The sequence below is a fragment of the Platichthys flesus genome, chromosome 16, assembly GCF_949316205.1.
Source record: "Platichthys flesus chromosome 16, fPlaFle2.1, whole genome shotgun sequence".
NCBI lineage: Eukaryota > Metazoa > Chordata > Actinopteri > Pleuronectiformes > Pleuronectidae > Platichthys > Platichthys flesus.
In genome coordinates this window covers 12,113,259-12,137,089 of record NC_084960.1, presented here as the reverse complement: position 1 = coordinate 12,137,089, position 23,831 = coordinate 12,113,259, and the positions used below count along the sequence as shown (strand labels likewise).

General features: G+C 40.7%; 1 protein-coding gene across 2 annotated transcripts; it reads right to left on the bottom strand.

Annotated features, from left to right (window-relative positions):
• Positions 1-1,298: 1,298 nt before the first annotated feature.
• On the bottom strand, positions 1,299-20,116 carry axin1 (axin 1). 2 transcript variants are annotated; one of them, XM_062409008.1, is made up of 10 exons: positions 19,165-20,116; positions 13,657-13,797; positions 12,505-12,601; positions 11,575-11,712; positions 8,240-8,775; positions 7,991-8,155; positions 7,587-7,835; positions 7,291-7,398; positions 4,758-4,907; positions 1,299-4,317 (listed from the first exon to the last, which is right to left on the bottom strand). In XM_062409008.1, exons 1-10 carry the CDS (start codon positions 20,052-20,054, stop codon positions 4,191-4,193), a joined length of 2,601 nt encoding a protein of 866 aa, XP_062264992.1. In that variant the 5' UTR covers positions 20,055-20,116; the 3' UTR covers positions 1,299-4,190. The 2 variants fall into 2 exon arrangements, with proteins under 2 accessions (XP_062264992.1, XP_062264993.1); XM_062409009.1 differs by lacking the exon at positions 7,291-7,398.
• Positions 20,117-23,831: the final 3,715 nt, after the last annotated feature.

Genomic DNA, 23,831 nt, shown 5'->3' with positions numbered 1-23,831 from the left:
TGCACATGGTGCAAATACTTTAATGAAACGTGAAAAACTAATCTTATTCAAGTTGTTTGTTGAAAGAAAAACAGTTTATTCCACACAGAGGCATTGCTGTCGAGCGATAAGTCATTAGTCACAGCGAGGCTCTGGCTGAGAGTTTGACTGACGTGAATACAATGGAGCACAGAGGACGACAGCACAGCAGCCGTGCACAGCCTCGTTTGCTCCAACTCACCCAAGCATGAGGTGTTAATTAGCTTGTGTGAGTCGAGGTTTAAAGCAGCACAATAGAAACATCGGAAGGAAGGTGACAATCATCATTTGTTCTCAATCAATATGGAAACAGCCAGAGGAGGAGAGAGAGCAGGATTTACAACTGCTCACTTCCTCTCACCCTATAATGGATCAATGCAGGTTATTGTGTTTTCTTTAAGTCCAGAGAAAATCCATTCATGTGTGTATTTATGTTGATTCAACACACAAATGCACAGCTCAGCTTATCTTTTTCATCATCCGTTGAGCTGAGGATCAATGTGAGATACACTTATAATATTAGGATCTAATATTACCAGGCAACTTAGAGTGCCACCTTCAGTCTGCAGCACAACACTGCAGTTATCAGCCGCAAAACAAAACATGTCATTGTGTGATTTGAACATGTCTAAGTATTCAATTTAAATACTCATATCCGATTAAAAAATAATGTAAACATGTCAGGGTATAGCCTTTAAATTATAAAAGTGCTAGGTCGACCCTGAAAACATATCAAATTAAAATAGATTTTTACATAAAAAATTTATTAGGGTAAATTATTTAATTATAAACAGATGTTATTAAATAAAAACGATGATTAAAATAAATCAAAATATGGATTTTTTTATTTTATAGAAATAAATTATGATAAAAAAATTAGATTTTAACACATCTTTCAAAAAGATTTATTTGAGGAAAATATGATTTTACATGGCTTGGTAAGTATTAAACTAAACTAATTCTATGAGTACCAATATGAGTACAATGTATATTCTGTTTATTTTAACATATTACTTTCTCTAGGTCCTCTTGTTTATATCTTATTATTACCCATTTAATACTTTTACTGAGTGCATAAGTAAAAATCTATTTTTGCTGCTGCAACATGCTAAATGTCCTCAAAGTTGAAGAAACAAAGGATTATCTCATCTTACCTTATCTGACTGAATAAGTCATCACATCTGAAAGGTTCTTGGGGAGCTTGCTTTGCACAGCACCACCACCACAGGTCGTTTAACCCGGGTTCAGAAGCACTAAAGGAACACGACAGAACTCCAGCGCTGGTTTACTGCATGTATTTATTGTCCAGGTACCAACGGTGACCATGCTAGTTAGTGAACAGAAACAGGTCCAGGGTACTGATTGTGCTAACTGGGCTGCTGGTTGATGACAATTCACATTGTACATATTTACATAACAAAACGTGTGGAATAGTGACAGTTGAGCAGGTTTGCAAATATAATAACCATACAAGAAAAGCCCAAACCAAAAAAAATGAAGTAAAATTAAAAAAAATGATACAACAAAGCTAGTCCCTGGCATTTATATCCCCCACGTGTCTGAAAGTCAAACTGCAGACATCATTAGCATATTCATAAAGGCACTCAGATGTTTATATACATGTCATTGATCTCAAATAAGGGAAGTTTGCTTGTGGGGCTTTCACAGTAAGATTCACAACAGATTTGTCACTACATTTCAAAATAAAACAAAAAAACAACAAAAAGGATTTCACTGGATCTGGTACAAAGGCCGACTGGAGGCAGATGCACTAAATATATTAAAGTTATGTTTTAAGTTAAAAATTCAAAATACTGCATCTCAAACAAACATTAAATAATGATACTCTTATTATAATCCATTCCTCACTATGGACTTCAGCAACAAAGATGAAATACAGAATGAAAAATACAAAATGATCTTGAATCTTATTGTCATGTACCTTTTCCCAGTAACTCTGTGCCATTGCTTTCTGTTTCTTTTTGTGAGAAAAAAAATGTCACATTTCCAATCAGAGAATAATTGTCTGGGACGTTGTAATAATAACTAGATCTTCGTGTCCTGTGAGCACGAGTCCTCCGAATGTTCACGTTCATGTCACGATGCACCAAAAATGTCAAAGTCGTACACATCTTGCAAAAAAAAACAAAAAAAATGCAATAATAGTTTGCTAAGAAGTAATTCTAGCAATAAGTGTAATGAGATTGATTCAGAACTTCTCCTTGCATCTGCTTTTTTTTTCTCTTTGGTGTAACGTGATCTTTCAGAAGTAGATCAGAAGTTTGCACTTAACGATTCATTCCTGTCAGGCACAAGATGGAGCTGTGATAAACAAGCGAAGGCTACAGATTAGAAATCAGTTGTGAGTGCAGCCCTTTCTCAGCCGACGAGAAGCTGTGATTGAAGGTTTAAGCTGGTGAGACTGGGGGACCGCAGAGGTTTGTGTGTAAAAGCAATGTTTTGTGATCTTCATTGCACACAAATATCGACTTTTCACACAAGGTCTTGTGACCTCGGGCCAAGGACTCTTCTCTGCAGAACAGTCTACAGGTGTAAGGGCTACTCTTCTGTTTCATCAACTTCTGATGCTGGATGTGACACTTTTTCATCGATGTAAATTAATTAAAATGTTTGATGTCTAACTGGAAATAATAACACATAAGCATCTTCAGATGATTGTATCCGATAAATTAGAATTCAACAGGCATAATCAGAATAATTATATCAAAATAAAGGTCAGACTTCTCATCCACAATGAGGATTTGTCAGCGAAGTTGTACGACCGGTAGCGCTTCCCTGCAGACATCAAGCCAAATACAATTTAGCTTGATGACCTGACTGAGGTATAACATAAAAATAATACATGTTACCATATGACATTTCATTAACAGGATTTTTTAATTTCCTGATTGTTTTTACAATTGTATGCAGAGGTTTGGGCCCCACTGGGCGAATTTTGTAATTGCCATTAAAATCAGTCTATTTTCTACTTGTTCCTTGACGCAAGGATTTTTTTACTTTTACTACAGTGAGATACTGCTGCATTCAACTGTGTGAATGGTCAAACTACTTTGAACACTTTTCTAATGTTACACATCAAATACAATGGATTTCCAGTGTAGACTTTAGACCAGGGCAACAGCAAAATCACAAACCACCTTTTGCATAGATAATTTCCAATCATGTTTTTAAGTGTTATTGCATCTATGGCGTTTCATTTGAAGGCAGCTTTCTTTAGACTTCATTTTCAGCTGATAGTAGGTGAAAACAATGCAGTGACAGGCTGTACACAAACACAGCCATCCACCTCATTTACATGTGGATTACAATGACCGACCACATAAATACAATTAACCCGAGCAATGTGCATTAATGCAACCTAGAAAACAGTAATCAATTATCACATTTAATGTGAAATTGTGTCAAAGAGGGACTCATTTCACACAATGCCAATTATTATTATTAGACTATATTATTATGTATAAAAGTCTTTTGATTTTGTATCAATTGTACCAGATTGTACGAAATTTTTCTGGTCACTCAGTGTTGTGTGCTTTAGAAAAATCATGTTGCAGCCTCAATTGAGACGCTCAGTGGTATATAAATACAATGAAAGTGCAGCCGCAAATAAAAAATCTGAAAAGTGAAGTATTAAAAGCACTTTAGAGTCCAGAGTCCAGAGGGCCCTTCCAGTGAGCGACAAACAAAACTAACTGACTAACAACAACAAAACTTAGCCCTATAAAGGACTTTGATCGTCTTCAACAGGGGCCAAATGAGCTTTTTTTAAATAGTTAAATAGATATAAAATGTTGTTATCTTTAAACACAAACTGTACACATCTGGTACCAATACATATAAAAATTACAAGTGTGATTATATTAAAAAGGACTCCCTCGCCCTCTGATACATGATATCAAAAATATGTAGCTTTAGAAGCATTTTTAAGTCTACAACGCACTAACAAAGAAGTGGATGAGGTCTTTTCTCTAGTCACTGCAGCGGCGCTACGCCCGCTGAGGCCACTGCTTCGCTCTTCATCTCTTCCACCGAATCTGTTTCCTCCCTGCTCCCACGTTCTTCATCTCTTAACACTTCCTCTTCACCATCCAGTCACTTCTCGGTCCATCACGCGCTACTTCTCCTCCTCCTCCTCCTTTTCAACGTGCACTTCAATCAATTTTTTCAACTTTCCCGATAATCTTCTCCTCAAAAATGGGCAAGATGGCGTCATCTTCGCGCACCTCTTCAAACACCACCCCACAGTCAAACTCGTCGCTCACCTTCTTGAAATAATACCTGAATAAGGCAAAGAAACCGACGAGACAAGGTGATAAGTCATTTAAAAGTAACAACAGCAGAAACCAGAGATAATGAAGTTTAAAAATACGAGATTCACTAATAAGGGAAATTAGTAGCAAATGTTCTAATCCCGCCATAAACAATAATGTGTCTTAGTTAATAATTTTATAATAAGCACCACTACAATATATTCAGTTCACAAATGAATATAATTCACAATAATTCATCATCCGCACATGTCCCCCAGATAAATGTAGCTCTCATGACATTTAAAGTAATAATAAGTAAATAGGTTTTAAGAGTAGTTTGTGTTCTAGACAAAACAAGCTTAATGAAGTACTGCGAGCAGATTATCGATTGAATTCAGATAATAAGGTGTTTTAACAGCTCCTAAATAATACATTTCCACAGTAACCCCTCAGCATCATGAACCTCACCTGTAATTTCCTTTCTTTGTGAGCAGTTCTTTGAACTGGCCCAGAGTGACGACTCTGCCTTTGACAGACGTCCTGTATGGAATCTGCTCCTCACAGAAGTAATACGCCACCACTGTGTTTTCACACGGCTGCTTCTTACTGGCTTTATGTCTATAGAACGAAAACAGAAAATAAGTTACAAAATCTGCAACTTTCCTAGTTATCAACCTCCTGGTTATACAAACGAAAGATAGCTAAGGCTTAAGGGAATTGCATTTCTATGCTGACGCTCATAATGACTGTAAGACTAGGCAAACAATGTTCGTGATTTACAATTTAAACAAGATAAAGGATGGAAATATAACAACATCAGTGAAAACACATGGAATCAACAGAAACATGATATTAGAAATAGATTTAAAGACCAGACAAGCACCAGGGCCGTCAGTTTGTGGTCACAAGGTCAATGACAAAATGAGTTTGGATTAAGTTGGCCCCAGAGACAGGAGCTCATCTTTTTCTTAAAGCCTTTTGTATAACCTCACAGGAAATGAGGAACTCAGCTGAGGGCTGACGTCAATCCAAACTGGAGGTGCCAGGTTGTTTTTGCATCCTCTAACACGGAGAGGGCCTGAAATGATGCTGTGCACGATGGGATAATCTTAACCTTTGACATCTTTATGACTTTAAGTCCTGACATCTTTTGAAACAACTTGAACAACAACATGTCTTGTTTCTGTCACTGAGACATGAAGTGATTTGCAGTGACATCACTGGGTAGAGGAGAGGCTTGATCTTGATCAGGATCAAGCTTCTTAACGTTTCAGATATAAAAGTATGATCCCAGTAGTTTGAACCAGCAGTGTAGTGGTTTGGCTGAGTTTTGAAACCTGTATAAGTTGAATTGTTTTTTAGCCTTCACAGCTACCATACATCACATATATATTGGTTCTTATTATGTGTTCTTATGGATTATTCTTAATTACTGTATATTTATTTAGTAGATAAACATTTTATTCTATTCTGTACATCTTCTTATTATTCTGTCCTATAATACTTTTTTAACGACTTAGTTTCTGCTGCTAGAGATATACATTAATATTATACACAAAAAAACATCTTGAATCTTGTACAAAAAAAACAGCTGACTTAGCTGAGTGATTGTCAATTAATTTAAACCAGTCATCTCATGGATGGGTTCTGCTTGCAGGAGGTGGCCTGGTTTGCACTTATCAGAAAAACCTTTTCATAGAAGTCAGTTACTTTCAGAACTCAGTTACTTTCCTCGTTCTTCCGAGACTTTTTTAATATTGATGCAGATCAGTTGTTTTTAAAGGGAAGTGGCTGTGACAAACAGCTCACAGGGGCAATTACAGCACTTTAAAAGCTTCCTTCAGCGCCTAACTGCAGCAGAGAGGGATGGCTCTCTCACCGACCTGATACATTCATTTTTTGATTCCGTGTGATTTACACTTCCCGAGGACATCATTATCTCTGTCCGTCAGGAGTAAACATCCATAAATACACTTTGAAACCACAGGAAAAAAGGCAGCAGCTCTTTATAACTCCAGGACCTGCCAGTGAATTATCGTGTTTCATGCAGAATCAGAACAACACAGTGATGGTTGTTTGTACAGTGATGGGTAGATTGCTAACAGGGATTGCTAATAGCTAATTGGTGTATGTGAATGGTTGTCTAAATCTTATCTGAAGGTCTATTTGTACACTAACAAAACCTCTGGTGTAGATAATCACAATGCATTATTGAATAAATACATAATGCATCTTTTATTTATATATTTCGTATTGCAACTTAAATTAAAATCATTTTGTTGCTTTATACTTTGGTATCTTAAACTCTTTTTTGTCTGTTTTTGAGTAAACTAACAACACCGCCATGTTCATTTATATCTATATCCTCTTTTCAACTTCTCAGCCTTCTTTCAGGCATTTCTAGTTTGGGCACCGGAGACACTCAAAGGTTCAGTCAGTCTTCACGATCAAGGAACTGAGGGACTGAACTTCAGTCTTCACATGTCTGACCAGAGTCTTAACCCACTGGCAGCACCGCGTAACCTGCTTTTCATCTTCCCAGCTCCCCTGCTCCCCTCCATCTGTTGAGTGGCCTTCTGAGACTCAGAGTCAAGCATCAAACAGAAAGACATTTCTGACAAAAAAATCAAAAAATATATACTCTGGCTATTCTGCCTCTGGACAAGCACATGAAACGTTCGCTTCTACTTCCTCTGGGTGCTTCTAAAAAACAAGCAAAAGATATATGTTTTCTATCATCAAGTCAGATCCAAGTTATTAATACGGAGAATCTGTGGCCATTGGAAAGAGTCTCAGACTCCTAGTTGCCAGTTGAATGTGACAATCAAAGGCAGGAGTTTTAAATCAAATTCACCCAGGTCTTTTTTTGTACTTCTAAAAACACACTGCTCTGGGTAACTAAAGGACCAGTGATGAGAATAGGAGGTATGTTGGGATGCTGTGATCTATGGGGAAGTTGGAGACTATGGGCAAAGTTACTGGTAAGACACAGTGAACATACTCAGGCTCGGAGAGCTCGCTGTCAGAAACGGCGGGCACCACGCTGAGCGGAGGGAACAGTGCCGGCCTCACCGCGGTTCGACCCCTCTGGATCACCTCCATCACGTACCTGAGTGACCGAACAGCCCCAGCAGTTAGAAACAGACTGACCCTGAGGAGAACACACGCTACAGAACAAGACTATTCATTCTGACAAAAAGACTGAGAGGGAAGATCCGATTTCTTCCCTTGTCGATCAAGTCGAATAGATTCTGTTGAAAAAACTGCATCGATTGACAGGACATGGAGCTTTCTTACCTTTGCTTGGGCTGTAGAGTTCCAGATTTTATCTTCTCCTCTTCAAGCCGCCGGCAAACCTCCTCCAGCTGGATGAGGGGGCTGGGAGCTGGGTTGGGGGGCATGGTGGGATCCTGGATGAACGGATGCGACGGCTGCACGTTGTTCCGCAGCTGGGCGCCACCGCATGGGTACACCGAGCCTGGTCTCTCCACCGAGCCGAGGCGGGATCCCTCATGGGCCGTGGTCCTCTTGGACCCACTGGTGCTCCTAAAACGTTTATAGCACAAAACAAACACATAGTTTACTTTCTTAGGGAAAGAAAGAGAAACAAAAAACCAGATAAAAGCCAAGGTAACACAACCACACCACGCAAAGGTGGTGAGAAACTTCTTGCTATCGTAAACTTCATTGACTTCACTGACCCGTACGGGCTTCTCTTCTGTGGAACCATTTCTTTCTGTCCCTCCATCAGCCACAAAAGGATCTTCTGGTTCTTCTCCAACTCTTCTCCGGATCCCACCATGTCATAAGGCCGCACATCCTCACCTTTCCTGTACACCTTTTTACACTGTGGGCCACCTTTGCTACTGTTCAATGGAAGAAAACGACTGATTAGAGATAGAGAACAAAATGCATTCTCGGTGAATCAATGCCATTACAGTAGCACAAACCCTGTATGCTCCATGGAGTTGGATCCCATGCCATCAGCGTAGTTGCGAGACCTTGATCCATAATGACTCGACTCCAATCCCCAGGGATAGGTGCCGTGCGCACGCATGGCTCCCTCCGCCTCCACCTGCTCTTTGGGCTTTCCGACGCCTGCCTGGTTGATGTGATGCACGTGTTTGTGGTGGTAGAGGTGGCTGCTCTCTCCCTTCAGGCCGTGTCTGGATGGGTGTTTGACCTGGCCTGATGACAGCGGCATTCCCAGTCCAATCCCTTTGCCCCCTGGGAAGCTGTCGGGTGAGCGTGACTTGGGCGAGTGGCGGCCTGCCCCGGGTGACTGGCAGCCAGGGGTTTTCATAACCCGCTGGACGTGGTCATCCAGGATACTCTCGGGGTTCTCCTCATGAGCGTCTCTCAGAAAAGCCCCGTTGTAGGTGATGTCAGTGTAGCGGGAGCTGTGATTCTGTGGATAGGCACCAGGAAGGAACCTGTGACCAGCTGATGTTGTGGCTGTGAGCATGATTTCATCACCGTCCTCTTCCTTTAGTAGAGAAACACACAAACACAAAGAGAATAAATGAATAACCGAGGCATTTTAACAATATATTTCCTGACATATTTGACAAGAATAAAGATTGCACTCATTTCAACCAGCAGATGGCAGATTTGTGCCACTTGCTAAAATGAGCACTCATTCTTACTGCAGACAAAGACACCAGTTCAGGGTATTACACATATACACGGTACATTTGTGTCATTATAATGAACCAATAAAGCTGCAGCTCTAACAGGGTTAGTCCTCTCCATGGGGCGAGGTGCAGCAGGTTTGATTCTAAAGAGGTTTTGTTAAGCAAGGGCTGGAAGGGGGGGGGGGGAAGACACACGCAGTGATGAAATACAACACAGTAGCCGATGGTGGAATTCTGTCATTTAAAACTGGGAGAGTTGAGATCTGTAAATGACTCAGGAACCTCAAACCACAATCAATTCCATTATAATTTACCTTCTAACTCATACCAATTATCTTTAATTTAAAACATGACATAAGGAACACAATTTGCTAAATCTATATCCTCCATCACAATGTTTCTAATGCAGCTGTAACGATAAGCACCATACGGCGGAGCTTTCATCTGTGCTGCGTCCGGTGTAAAGTTAGAAACACTTTGGCAGAGGGAGAAAGGAGGGGAGCGAACAAAGAGATATAGTGGACAGACAACAGTAGGTAAGGGTTTCACTTTCATTTTTCAGCCAGCCCGTTCCCACACTTTTCATGTCAGGTTTGTTAATAATTAAATAAACCTTTGTTTGTGAACGCGCCAGAACAACGGAGTTTGTTATTGCCCCGTGCTCGCTATTCTATTCGCTGTAACCACATGAAAGACAGCACAAAGGGATTCTCAGCCTGTTTCCACAAAGTCTGAACTTCCCTCGGCCCGCTGCTTTCTTGAACTCAGCGATGCTTTGAAAGAAGTCATATGCAGCCAAATATTTGTTGGCATGTTTTCTCAACAACTGATGTATCTCTGCAGCAAGATCAAGAAATCTTTGTTAGACGAGCTTACTGGAAGAGACTCATGTAAACGTGACCTCTTCATTTAAACGTATCTTTTACAGCTCCATTAATGCAATAACATGCTTCTCATTATGTGGAGTAATAGTGCACATGCCTGGATGATCTGTTATCTGGCTAAACCATAAAGGTTTCAGCCACTGGTTTACTCATGTGAATAGCATGACGCTTCTCGTCTATGTGAATCAGTGCATAGCTGGACCACAGGGCCCATTGTTCCAAACGAGTCAATTAAGTGATTTCATTCTTATCAGAACGTGACATCTTATATCAGCCAGATTTTTACCTTGTTACCTGACCTCTGTCTGTTTGTTGGTTTGTTTGTAGGCAAGATTACACAAAAACTTTAGGATGGATTACTACAAAACTGGGGTATGGATCAGGGAAGAACCCAGGGAACGGATCAGGGGCGGATGTAGGACTTATTTATTTATATTTTTAAAGCCTGGGGAATGATTTATGGATCTTGATCTTGGCATATTTCAGGAACTGATTCCTATGAGTGTGTGTGGCGCAGCTTGATTGAACGTAAGGAGACTGCTGGGGAGGATTCTAGTTGAATCTGGTTTGATGCAGCAGATATTCTTCATGCATCATGATGCTATAAAACATCTAGCAGCATGGTTAAGAAGCTGAGCCCTGTCCATATCCTCTTCCAGATGCGCAGAGTGTCACTCGATGAAGGCAGTCATTTCATGCTCGCCGCCTCCAGGTTTAATAAGGCAAACCTCGAACTGTGTGATGGCAGCGTCTCTTCTTTCAGGGCCAAACCCACATAAATCGTCTGCCTGGAGACTTAATACTTGGCTCGGTGTACTGAGGGAGAATTCGTTTGTGCTCGGATCGACCGTTTCATCGCCGTTCAAGTGACATCAAACGAGCGGCACACTGTTCCAAGCTTACAAGTGGGCGAGTGCGCAGGTGCTCCATCTGATTGATCGACAGAGCCAGATCGCTGACAGGCCAAGGACAGAATTCTCCAAATGATTCATAATGTGTTTTTATTCCCCATTCAAATGGCTGGCCTCATTAATTTCATTAAGGCCAGACGGATTTAAGTCTCCTTTGTTACTGAAAACTTAAAGCCCAGCGGCCAGGGACACATCTCGCTTTCTGGCTTAGAAACGGGCTTTGATGATTCCTACTGATACTCAAACAACGGATTCCTTTTCCACTGTCTATGGTCACAATCTATTGAATTATTCTTTTATTAAAAGAAAATCTATTATATTATTAAAGTTTGAAAAGAGGGCTCTGATTTGAACATTTGAAGAGTGAAGATTTAGATCTGTGTAACAGCTCTAACCAGAAGAGTCTTTCAGATGTGAGATAAAAAATCAAAACTGGGCATTTAATCAATTAGCTTCTCAGCATTAAATCAATATTCTTTTCCTACCTGGCTGCTAAAAGATTCTTATTATTATTGTACTTAACATGTTGAGAAGCTGAGAAAAAAAATTAACCCCACATTTTGGAAATATAGTTACAAAAATTCTGCTCAACACATATTGGACATTTTCCAGAAAAAATAAAACGGAAACATTTGTAAAATTACTGAAAAATGTCAAATAAATAAAAAAGTAATTAGTGGAATATTAATGTAAAAATACCAATAATTTCACTAAAAATCTTTGAAAATTCGACCTCAAAACTCCCATGCTTCCTCTTTTCCCTGAACCGTTTGGATTGCATCATGTAGGAGGTAATATCTTCTCTGGTTGTGCTCAACAACAGTCGACACTGGTCTAGAAAATACAGCGAACGTACCAATCGAACCCTCTTCAGTCGCTCCTCAAGTTTCTCCTGAGCCTCTCTCTCCCTCAGCACTCCCTCCAGTCTGCTGCTCAGCTCTGCAGCGAAACGCTCTGGCTCCACATGAATGTCCTTTGGAATCCGGTTTGGGCGCTGAGGGAAGAAATGTCATGATAAGTCAGTGTTTGCCACCACTGCATCACTGTCATCCTCTTGCAGCACCCTGACTCTTTACATCTGGCCACCAGCTGCTATATTCACAATAATGTTGTAAACAAACAATGAAGGAAAAGAAATGAAGCACGGTTTTCAATGACACATTATCTCATTACTAAGTGTGTGTGACATTTATTTCCTCTCCTGCTGCAGCCGTGACAATTGAAAGCTTTTGACGCCTGATTTAGAATAAGTTTAAGATTTACAAAAAAAAAATTGATATTAAAGTAAATGACATAAAATAGCCTGTCAGTCTTAGAGAAGTCATGATTAATGTGTTTGGGCAGGGGAACTTAAAAGTTATGCTTTGGGAATTTGTACTCTGCTACACAGTCAATCCGTGCATCCTAATAGGATGCTACGTGTGGAGTTTAATTTGACTCTTTCCTCCGCTGCCTAATTAGGGACGGGGTTTTCCTACCAAGAGACAGCCTCAGCTGCACAGGGAGGCATCAGGCTGTCACAGGGGAAGATTCATGTCTGGTAGGCTTCAGCACACACAGCTTAGGAAAGCATCATGCTGCATTTAGACAGCCTTCTCTTTCACCATCAGCTATTCTTATACTCCATCACAAGCCCTGCGACACAGCAGAGCTTAAATATGCACATCTCCAATGGTGGAAGCAGAAAGAAATAAGGCAGAAACCGACAGCTAGAGAGAGAGCGAGAGAGAGAGGGGTGTGGAGGCAGAAAGTGAGAAGGGAGGGTAATAACCCATGAATAACTCACTGGAATATGAGGTAGTGGCACTCGCCCGTTTGCTTTGGCACTTTCGTGCATCTCCCGGCGATGCTGTTTGCGGTATCTGTAGGGTGGTACCCCATCTCTAGAATTAACAACAAAGACATTTTCATAAAACCTCATGAATAAACAACACAGAAAGCTTCGAAGCTCAAAGCTTTTCACTGATTTCTCCCCCTAAAAATGAACACCTAGTAAGTCTTGATCAATCAGTACAGCAGGTATTCTCACAGGCTTATTGTGTCCATGCTACACCACAAGTGGTCTGGCAGATTACAGTAACATGTTAACACATCCATGAGTCCCTAATTCCGTGTGGTATTGGCCACGCTGGGTTTTACACTCCTCCTGTGCTGGAAGCTCTGGACCAATTAGCTGATAACAGCCTCTAATCCACTCCGCTTCAAACACATTTTTGTCCAGTTGTGCAAGGCTTTGAAGTTTCTTTGGCTTAATTCCCTGGTGCCATCTCTGCATCTAGAAAACATTCATTTTTTTTTTATTTTAAATCTTCTTTCACCAGAACATGCCTGGTTTCATGCCCGGCAACTGAAAAACAAGTCCGGCTTCAAGTGAGCCCATATGGTAGAAATGTGTTGCCTGTGGCTCTCCTGCTTGTACAATAGTAATGTCGTCCCTGAAAGAAAACATAAATAAAGCAAACATTTGCTTTGTTCAGTGAAATTAAGAACTGCAACTTTAGAAACTCCCATTTGAAGTTTGTCAAGTTTGAAGAAGAGGTCAGTAGGCTAGGATTTCCATTTAAAAACATACTATCAGACATTGGCTTAATGTGTGCTCAGAGACTACTTTTAAGAATCCTAATTAGTATTATAGATCAATTCTAACAGCTTTTACTGGTATGGCTAATGAGCAGATGGGACTTTAGTTGCTGCTCCTGTTGTAAAGTTTAAGCACAGGGGAAATTGGGAAGAATTGAAGCCAATTAAACCTTTACTTCTTCTAGCAAAGCAAACTTACATGACATGCCTTCCGTTTAAACAGCAACTGGGAATACTTGAGTCTAGGTTCTGCCTTTCCATTCAGATGACAAAACTACATACCAGGCAATATTGCAGCCCTTAAAGCCAGAGGCACAACTTAATGTGGGAAGAGTGTGTGAGATGAAAAAATACATACACGCTGCTGTCGGTGAGGGAAATCGTGTCTGCATCACTGGACAAACTCTGCTGCTCACTGTCATTGGCGCTGGTGGCAGGGGCCAGGGCGTAACCGGAGTTGACGTAGTACGGGTTGATGGGCTCCCGACATGCAGCGAGCCTGGGAAAATGAAGAAATACAGGAAATGCTGAAAAAAAATGCCAATCTAACAAAACAGACCAAAATATGATGTTTGAGCAGTATTTCTCCTGATTTTAGAACAGACAAGACTTCAATCTAGTTCAATTTGGTTGTAAGACCATGAGAATGCTGATGCTCCACATTGGGTCAGACTACACAAAACACACTAAAATAGGGCTCCAATTAACAGTTATATTCAATATTTTAATAATAATATGATTAATCTGTTTACATGACATCAAAAAGTTGTGGAAAATGTCCTTCATGCCAATTCAACCTCTTTAAATGTCATGCTTTGTTTAGTCAGCAGCCCCAAACCACAAATGTATTCCATTAACCCTCAATCATGACAAAGAAAAGCATGAAATCTTCATATTCAAAAGCTGGAGTTGACAAATAAGTTTGGCAGAGGGAAAGATGATGGTTACATTTCCCCATCTAATAGATTTCAGCTCTGATTTAAAGCCATGAAACTACACAACAGGCCCGTGCAATATAACAATATCCACATGACACAGAAACGCGTCTATTGTTGCCTTCACCAAGGAGAGGTTGTGTTTTTGCCCATCATGTTTCAGTAGTTGAAACATGATGAGACACTGGTCAACAATGAACGCTGTAAATGTTGGTGCAGATTTGAACAAAACGCTATATCTATGTTATTTCACCTATTATAACATTTTTGTCGTGTTCACTAATTTATCAGGATATAAATAATGGATCCAAAAAACAAATCCTGATCTAGCAGATCAGGATCTAAATGTCGTTTCATTAGGAGATGGTTGGGCCTGGACAGAGGTGTGCGCTCTACTGAGTGCCATTCTGGTTTCATATTATTTTCTTGTTTAAGTCTTTATGTCACAAATTCTCCTTTATGACAATAGATTTCGTCATTTGGGAGGTGATTTGTTTTCTTCCGTTAAACTCAGATAAAAGCAGGAAATGTGCATAAGGGCGACAAGAACAAACAGTAATTCAACCAGTCAAGACCAAATGGGGAGCTCTGAACTAAAAGAGGAGCTCCTCCTGTCAAATGAACGCGCAGCAGTTTGTGTATGAAAAGCCTGACACAAACCCAACACACTAGATTAACTGCGAACCTATTTCACCACCTACGCTAGATTCACGTCAAACAAGCTGAGCTGAGCCGGTTGAGTGCTCGAAAACAAATCCCGGACATGGACAGAGGCTTTTCCCTGCAGCACACCATATGGCGACGATGACGATGGAAGATGGAGGGGGATAAGAGCTGCTGTTGAACCATATCTGCATGGACCCAGCTCACGTGGTCTAGAATAGTAATGACACGTGATTATATATTGTGCAGCCCTGCAACACAACCTGATTTGAATGTGTGCATAGTTTAGTGTTTTTGCACAATGGTATGAATATATATATATGCAAACATGTGTTCGCAGCCCTAACACCTCCCTTTCCTGCACCTGATCAACTTCCTCTGCCGTATCCCATGATGCATCGGTAAACAGCAGCTTTATAAAATATTAGAGAAGGGAGTATACTGGACTATACAGCCTCATCCTGCAGCGCATCTACAGAATTATATGGAGGCTTCACACAATTTACATTCTAGATTCATTGACTCTGCTGAACACATTTCTTACAGGGCCTTGTACACATGAATTATAGATGTTAGGCATCATCTTTTTTTTTTTTATTATTCAAATTGGAATTCCCTGAAGCATTTATCCCAAGCCTTCTCCCTGTTTGGAATGCAGAAGCTGAGTTCAACATGAAACCTTTGTGACCAAGTGATTTTCATTAGCAACCACGTTCAGAAACACTGGATATTTCCAGTGGAGGTTTGGTGAAGGGTTGGGACAAATAAAACAAAAATGCAGTTGATGAAATTACTTCTTTAGTGTTTGAATACTGGAGCAAAACTGTCCTGCAACACTGCTCACAGTTCCCCAACAATTAATGAGAACACTGGCTGCTCGTGACAGATAACAGCAGTGCAGTTTCAGTGAGATAAGATCATTTTTCTGTTTCGATTGTCATGTGATCATGATTTATGTTCCATTCGAATCAGTAAATGTCCCTGTATCGATAATCTGTTGTTAGTGTCATCACACAGAGTCCAAGAAGTCGTATCACAAAAGTTAAGGTATTAAATCTGGCTCTGACTCAACATTATCAATGAACATGGTGTGACTCCAAAAACAGCTTACCTGATTGAGAAACAAAACTTAGCCGTTTACATTTTGAAAAATATCCTTAAATAATAAATATATAGACGGTTCTCTTTCAAGTCATTAGATTATTTGTGGCTGATCTGAATGAGGAAGTTTAATATCTTGTTTCTCATTTATCCGATGAGACAACACACAAACGATGGCAAATTTTGTTTCATAAAAATTGTTTAACAAATAAAGCCACTAATATTATTTGATGCCACTTTTCATGTTACATTAAAATCTGTTAAACTGGAGGAACCTGCTCTTAACCTCATGAATTATCATCATTGCTCCTGTTCTTTTTAAACAAGACTAGACTTTCACAATATCATATTTGGAACTGCCATAACACAAAGACAAGCTTTACCAGCAACTGTGTCAAAGTCAGTCAAGCCCAAATCAAATACTGTCAAATCACGTTATTCATAATAACCTGCTTTACTCATACAGCAGGACCTTGAAACTAAAGCGGTTTAAACTAATTCAACCATCGCTTCTCGTGTTCTTCTCCAACTGTGATATTTCAAAAATGTTGACACCTTTCTTCTCTGCATCTGATTGTATTTCTATTGTCTGTATATATTTAGGTCACAACATGTAAACATCCAATAGTGCTAAATTACTGGACTGTTTCTTTGTGATAATACAAATAATAACATAAATATGAATAAACCATGTAGATCAGTACCACTCATGGATCAACAAACTATGAGATGAAATAACTTCAGGAAAGACATGACAGGTCAAAGTAAAACTAGCCAGGTCTGTTCAACTGGTTCAACTGCTCAATAATGCCAAGAATTATCTTAAGTTAGATAAACATTTATTGAAATAAAGATTTTTTTTCTTTACCACCTGTCCCTCTTTAAAATTCAAATATATTGTAGGTGCATGATTATATGTAGATTAACTAATGAATCAATGAACAGAATAAATAAAAGAACATTTTATGCATGTTCACGGTTAGAATGTAAAAAACACTTTCAGAGTGAAAAAGAAGGAGAGCATGTTTACACCAAACATGTCAAAGTCAGCAAATGTGTAAAATTTGCAAAGCGAAAACTAACTGGATCTGCAGGAATCACACTCAGCCAAAAAATGCTTACAACTCTGTCGTCACAGGGGAAGAAACAAAGATAGAACAAAGTTAAAGTCAATATTCTGTTGAGGATAACTGGCACTGGATCAAACAAACAACTGAACACTGACTTTAAAGCAGTGTACAACCCTCTTATTATTGTGCATTCAGAGGCACATTAAAATGAAGAGACACTAAAATTTCTCAGCATTAATCAGCAGTTAGGCTGGGACGGACAATCCTTGACAGGCATCACCACGTTGAATGGAATGCGATGTCATAATGTGAAAAGCACATGAGGACAGTGAGGTCCCTCCGCTGCTTATAAACACAACTTAAGTTTGTCGGCATCTGCACTGTCTACTGAGGACTTAAAGGAGATAAACCCAACATGTTAATCCACAACAGATAAAGTAAAAGTGGGCGGCTCTCACATGACTCCTGGTATTCATCCTGTGTAAGACTAGAAACATACCCGTCCTCCAAGCATCATTCATGAGCTGTTCTGAATATTGTTAAATAAATGTTTGCATTGAGGATAATTATCTTTTTTCCTAATTTACTTTACCCCCTGTACGTTCATTGCCTTGAGCTTCCAGTCTATTAACAACAATCCTTCGAACCCCCCCCCCCCCACATCCCCAGCCCATCGCAGCGTTTCGCTTTCGTCATCATCACCTGCTAACTCCGTAGGAATCGCAGAGACCTGATCAGCAGGCATCAGCAGACTTTGCACCGCAGAGATTATAGCAACATCTGGTGGAATCTACAGTAGCGTAACACACTGACAAATACAAATGCACTCAGACAGATGCTCCACCCAACCTGCATGTAGTCTTAAATATTCAATATGTGCTACACTGTAAACATGTTTAAGCATCAAGTGTTAAAGCTGTTCAGCTGTTTTATATTTTGCTTTAATGTTACCACTTTTGAGCAGTGGTCAAATTTATTTTGTAAATAAACAAAATGGTGACATTATCATAACTTGATATTCATATGCAGGTCAGCAGAAATAAGAAAACATTTCACTGTAAAATGAGACTCTCAGACTTGATGAGCAGAATAATCTTATTTTGTGGGTGTATGGGTGGTGTGTAGTATTGTTATATGTTTTTAAATGTGTTACAACAGTTAAACATATGTAAATATTTATTTAATAAAATACGATTATTCCAATTGTATATGTGCTTTCAAAGCATATCCCATTAGCATTAGGCGTAATCCCTTGCTCTAACCTTGACCTTTGACAGATATGAATACAAATCAATAGTGCAAGCCCTGACCCACCTGCCAACACATTTGCCAAGTTTAATCCAAATTGGATTTAAACTGCCTGAATTATCACTTTGAGAGCAGACAGGAAAACACCACAAATTACAATAAACTCATACAAATAGTGCAGCCGTAATGAAAGGTTTTCCAAAGCATAAAGATGCCACAGATTAAATGTTATTGCACAAACATAGTCTACGAATACACTACAGTCCAAAATAATCACCAGTATATGAGTCAGTTGAGTGTGATTTAGGAAAAACCCTTTGCTTCCCTTTATGATGTCATAATGTTGCTGTAGAATACAGTATTATCAAATAAAATCTATATATGTGGGTGTTACTAGTGATATCCCTAACCCTCAAAAAAGATTGGGAGTTGATCATTTTATTACAGAAAAATACTTTTCTCCAGAAATGCAGACTAAATATTAAGAGGTTGAAGAGGACAAAGCTTGTAGTGATTTTTGGAAAGCTCCTCTTCAAACAAAATAGTGTTTTCACATCTAAACCTCATCCGATGGGAAAACACATTTCCCAGAGTACCTGCACAAGAAAACACAAAGAAGAATTCTTCAACTTTGCAACGGCAAGTTAACTTAGACTCAACTTCCCCACCACCATTTTCCTCTCATCTCAGCTGTCTCTTGTGCTACTCTCTGGCTCTCATCTTTTCAAACTTGAGGCAGTGTAGGGGGCGGTGTGGGGTTTCAGGTTTATTTCTAATTCAGCACTTTGCGGAGAAAAGCTTTGCAGTTAGAACTGATGTGAGGCTTTCTAGATTGCTGGGAGGATTTACCTGTACTCGTGACTGTCCTGGAATCTCGCAATGTTGCACACTCGCTGCGTCGCAGTCTCCATCAGCAGCTTCTGGGTAAGCCGGTTGCTCGGTGTGGGGTCACTCTCGGTCTGCTCCTCTGTCTCGTGGTCACATCTCCATTCCTCATCTTCATTTAAAGTCGGCAAGTAACCCGACAGTCCTTTCCCGGAAACAGAGCTCTGATCACTGAACAGCTTAGGGCTCTCTCCTCCTGTCCGTGTGTATTCCAAATAAATGTCAGACTTGAGGAATAAGGGGTAGGTGTTGTCCTCCATGATAGTCTGTATCTCCGTCTGAGCCTGGTCAAACATTGCTGGATCAATATGAAGCTTCATCACACAGTCTTTAATGAAGGACTTGGTGGCTGGTTTGATCTGTCTGGAAACAATCCCATTGTTGTCCAAGACAAATTTCTTATAGATGGCTTTTGCCAGTTTGAGCTTCCTCTCTTCGTTACCCTCGTTAGCTTCTTGTTTGCGAAAACCACTGCATGCAAACCAGAAGTCCAGCATATCTGCACACTCCTCCTGCTTGAGAAACATCCGAAACAAGTGGATGCCATCCTGGTCATCCAGGAGGGAGTGAAGAGATTCTGCCCACTTTATGTAGGGTGGTGTCGGAGAGGCACTGCCCTCCGGCTCATACCCCAGGTCCAAGTCGGGTCGCCTGGGTGTAGCCACAGACGCCTCACATTTGAGGCTCTCATTCTTTGTAGAGAAGCCTAAGTTGCTGCATTGGCGTCCGTCACTGCACACAAGCTCACCTTCCTCCCCTGGGACTGGAGGCCTGGGTGCATCCTCAGTGAAGCCTCCCCCCAGGTCGGCTAAGTAGCCCCTTTTGTCGCTTACGCTCATGGTTCCAGCATCCATAAGCCACGTCTCTGTGGAGCCCACACTGTACAACTATTAGATCCAGACCTCTACATATGCCACTGCAAAACAACTCCTGCAAGGAGGGGAAAAAATATACAATGAGACACAGCTTCATCACATCACTGAAAGGCAGGGGAATGCTTTTAAAAGATATTTTAAAATTCAATCTCAGATCGATGGGGAAACAAATTCATGCAGCAGTTTACTGAAATCAAGTGTGATTCAAATGAACATCTAGTGTTGACAAAATGTTGATCGATTATGTGCTGTACCCCCGGTGAAAGAAGGACTAATATCCTGTAGGGAATTTTTTTAATCCTGCAGAGTTGGCATTTTCATCAGATTTCCATGAAAAACTCATCATGTGGCCAATTTCCAGCTGAACATTAAATTTAATGCAAATTCTGCAGAAATCCAGAGGATTTGAAAAAGCTACTGGGGAGCTTTAAAACCAGACAGTAACTTCTGGTACTGACACACATCCCCACAGCAGAGTGTATTTACACTCCAATATTAGGAAAGTGATATTTGATTCTCATAATTTAAACTGAAATAGAGTTGCATGCTCTTGGTCTGTGGCCATAGATTCTGCAGAGCATCTGCAAACCTGAGCAGAAATCAGAAAATGAAGTCATCAGGCTTTTAATGTGATTTGGTAGTCTAGAGGCAGCTTTCCACTGGGTGTAGGGCGAATATGGTGCAGTGTTAATGTAGCACCCAGTAATATCACACTGATTTATATGCATAAGCATATCATTACTTCACACAGCTACTCCAGTTACATCAAGATTAGTAGTAGTGTATCACCACAGTACAGCCTCAATGCTCCTGAGGTTTATTAACTCAATAATAAAGCAGGATTAGTGTATCTATTTTTAACCAATATGATCAGTACTGCAAAGCATACTTCATTGATCCTTGTGTAGTATTCTTTACTCCCTTCCTATCGTAGGTGAAGGTGGGCAGCAGAAAAGTGCAAGTAAGGATTTTAGGGATTGAATCTCTAGTTCAAGGACACATTGTCCCTGAGCTTTCTTGCTGAGGACAGACACAGCATAGCCCAAATGTGCACCTCTATGGACTGTACACAGGCTGCATGCATGGAAGAATATGATGGTGTGATAAATGCGTAATGTAAATGTAATAGAGCGTAAACAAAATTCCCTTTAAGACGCCTTGACAGCTGTTGATGGGACTAAATTGTGGTGACTGGTAAAGGCTCTGACTAATGGGCCAATTAAAAGAAAAACAGCAAGACATGCCCTGGTTTCACCTTGGAGCCTGAATAACCTCCTCAATCCCAGCTCTGTGCATAGAGTTGATGGTAATGGTTTTGGGGGTGGGAAAAAATAAATTCTGGTGTTAGAAAATGGGTTAATGATTTCAATGAGCGAATAAAGGGAGGTCTGACAGCTGTCTTCACACCATCTGTGATTTCACTGGAAATATTCTCTTTTTTAATGGTTGCCATCACATTCCCTTTAGGGCACACCCACTCCCTGTCTTGTCCAACACACACACGCACACACACACACACACACGCAATAATCGTTACCCCTGACTGAAGGAAGACAGCACAGACAAATAACTGCCAACAGTGTTATTCTCTGCGCAATCCGTAAGCGTGAGCAGCACGTGCACTGTGCTTAACTGCTAAATAAATAAATAAAATACAGTGTGACCAGGAGCACGTCTCGTGCCAAACAATGGCGGTGTTTAAATGCTCCGGGAATGAATTTCCAATTTAAATTTGCTCCACGTTACCTGCGTGTAAATGATGCACCGGCTCTACAACGTGAACGGCTAAGCGCATGCATATTTAAATTCACGGTTGTGCGGTCACAGGTGTGTGGGCGCGTGTGCATACGCGGAGCGGCTCGGGGAGACAGTTCGGGAGACATGTCCCGGTCTTTGTTTTGACCGAGAAGTGAATGGGCTCGTCACATTTTGAGGTGAAGCTCATCACAGCCATGTCTTGGCCTCTACGGCTGCAGCGGCGAGTGGGGGAAGGGAGGCACAAACTAACTCCGTACCCACACACACACACACACACACGGCCCCAGGGAGAGGGGGGACAGGCCTGTTGGCCCGCCGACAAGTGCACAACTTTGTCCCACTAGTCCCCCGCTAATGAACGCGCCGTGCCCGCTAACAGCCGCCCAGCTGCTCTGCGAGCCGCCGGACCTGCGTGTCCTAGCGCCGTCAGAGGACACGCAGGGAAATCCCGCATCAAAGCCCCGCAAACACTTAAGTGAACCATCGCTTTTATTGCCGCTTCTATCTCCGGACTACACCGCAATCCCGGTGCCTGAGCTCTGAGCCGAGGGCACCGGGAGGAGGAGGAGGAGGAGGAGGAGAGGAAGAAAAAAGTCACATATACTCAACCCATGAAAATCTTCTCGCTGCTTTCGGGTGCATCGGGTGTTTGGACCGGGACAAGTCCCCGCCGGCGGTGACACCGCTGCGAAGAGCAGCACTTTACAAATAACAAAGACAACAGTCCGCTCTCCACCTCTCCATGGCTGTCTCTCTACCTCTCCCTCTCTACCTCTCTCCCTCTCTATCTCTGTGCGCGGAGCCGAGGCTGCACCGCAGAACGTGCACAGCGCCCCATGCGTTCACTACACACATTACCACCGATTAGTCGTGGTTAGTTGTGCTACATTGACTGTTCTTCTCTTTCTCAGGTGATAAATATCTTGAACAAGAGGTCGCTATTCCCTTCAGTGATTTTTTAAATAAACAACATAAAAGATCTCAATTCAAATATCAACACGCCCTAAATAAAATTGCACATTGGGTGACATTTTTTATTTTATTATTATTACATAATAAAAGCAAAGACCTTTTCAAGAAATGATCACTTTATAAACACCAATCTCAATTCCTCTTTATATACAGATGTGTCAAAGTGTCTGGCTGCAGTATCTGTCATTATTGCGGCCCCCTTCATGTCATGGGACATGGATCAGACTAAAAATGTCAAACTAGACTAGAAGATGATTTGTTTCTCAAATATGGTTTCTGTTATTTTACATTGATTCATAGACAAGAGCAAATTTTTCCAGCACGCTGAGTTTCAATGCATAAAAAGGGGGGGGGGCATAGTGATTGACAGCTAACCCTAAATCGCAACATAAATAACGCAGACAAAATTTGCCTTTATGCTTGGATGTAACGTTAAGAAAAAGTTCTTCTCGATTTTCTTGATTAATCTTTGATTTATTTGGTTGTATTGGTGTTTTCTTATTATCCATAGTGATGTACAATAAAGTTGGTGGGGACAATGGTTAGACTATAAAATATAAATAGTCATTATTATTTTCTTGCCGTTAGGGTTTAATGAGGACCTAAATGCTGCTTCCTGTTTGTAGATGACTCATCGAAAGTAGAAATTTCCTATTTGACTGTGGCAAGAGCAGGTGAGACAACAATGTGCTTTAAAAGCTGAAAGTCAGCATTTTTTCCAGTCCAACCCCAGACTGCACTAGATGGCTCCACTGATTACTTAATATGTGCTTTGATCAACTGAATCTTCTTAGCATTGCACAAGAACAGATTAGGGAAAACTGGCCAGCAGCCTGCCAGGTTAATAGTACATTGACTGTATATAAAGATGTGTGTAGTGTGGCGCCACAATATCAAGATCCCATGGGCTCAGCCAGTCTCAGCTTTCAATCACGACATTTCGCCCCCTGTTTTATAGCATAAAATAATGAATTCAAGCCAATCGTATCAGAAACACCAGAACATAAGTGGTAAGAACCTAAAATA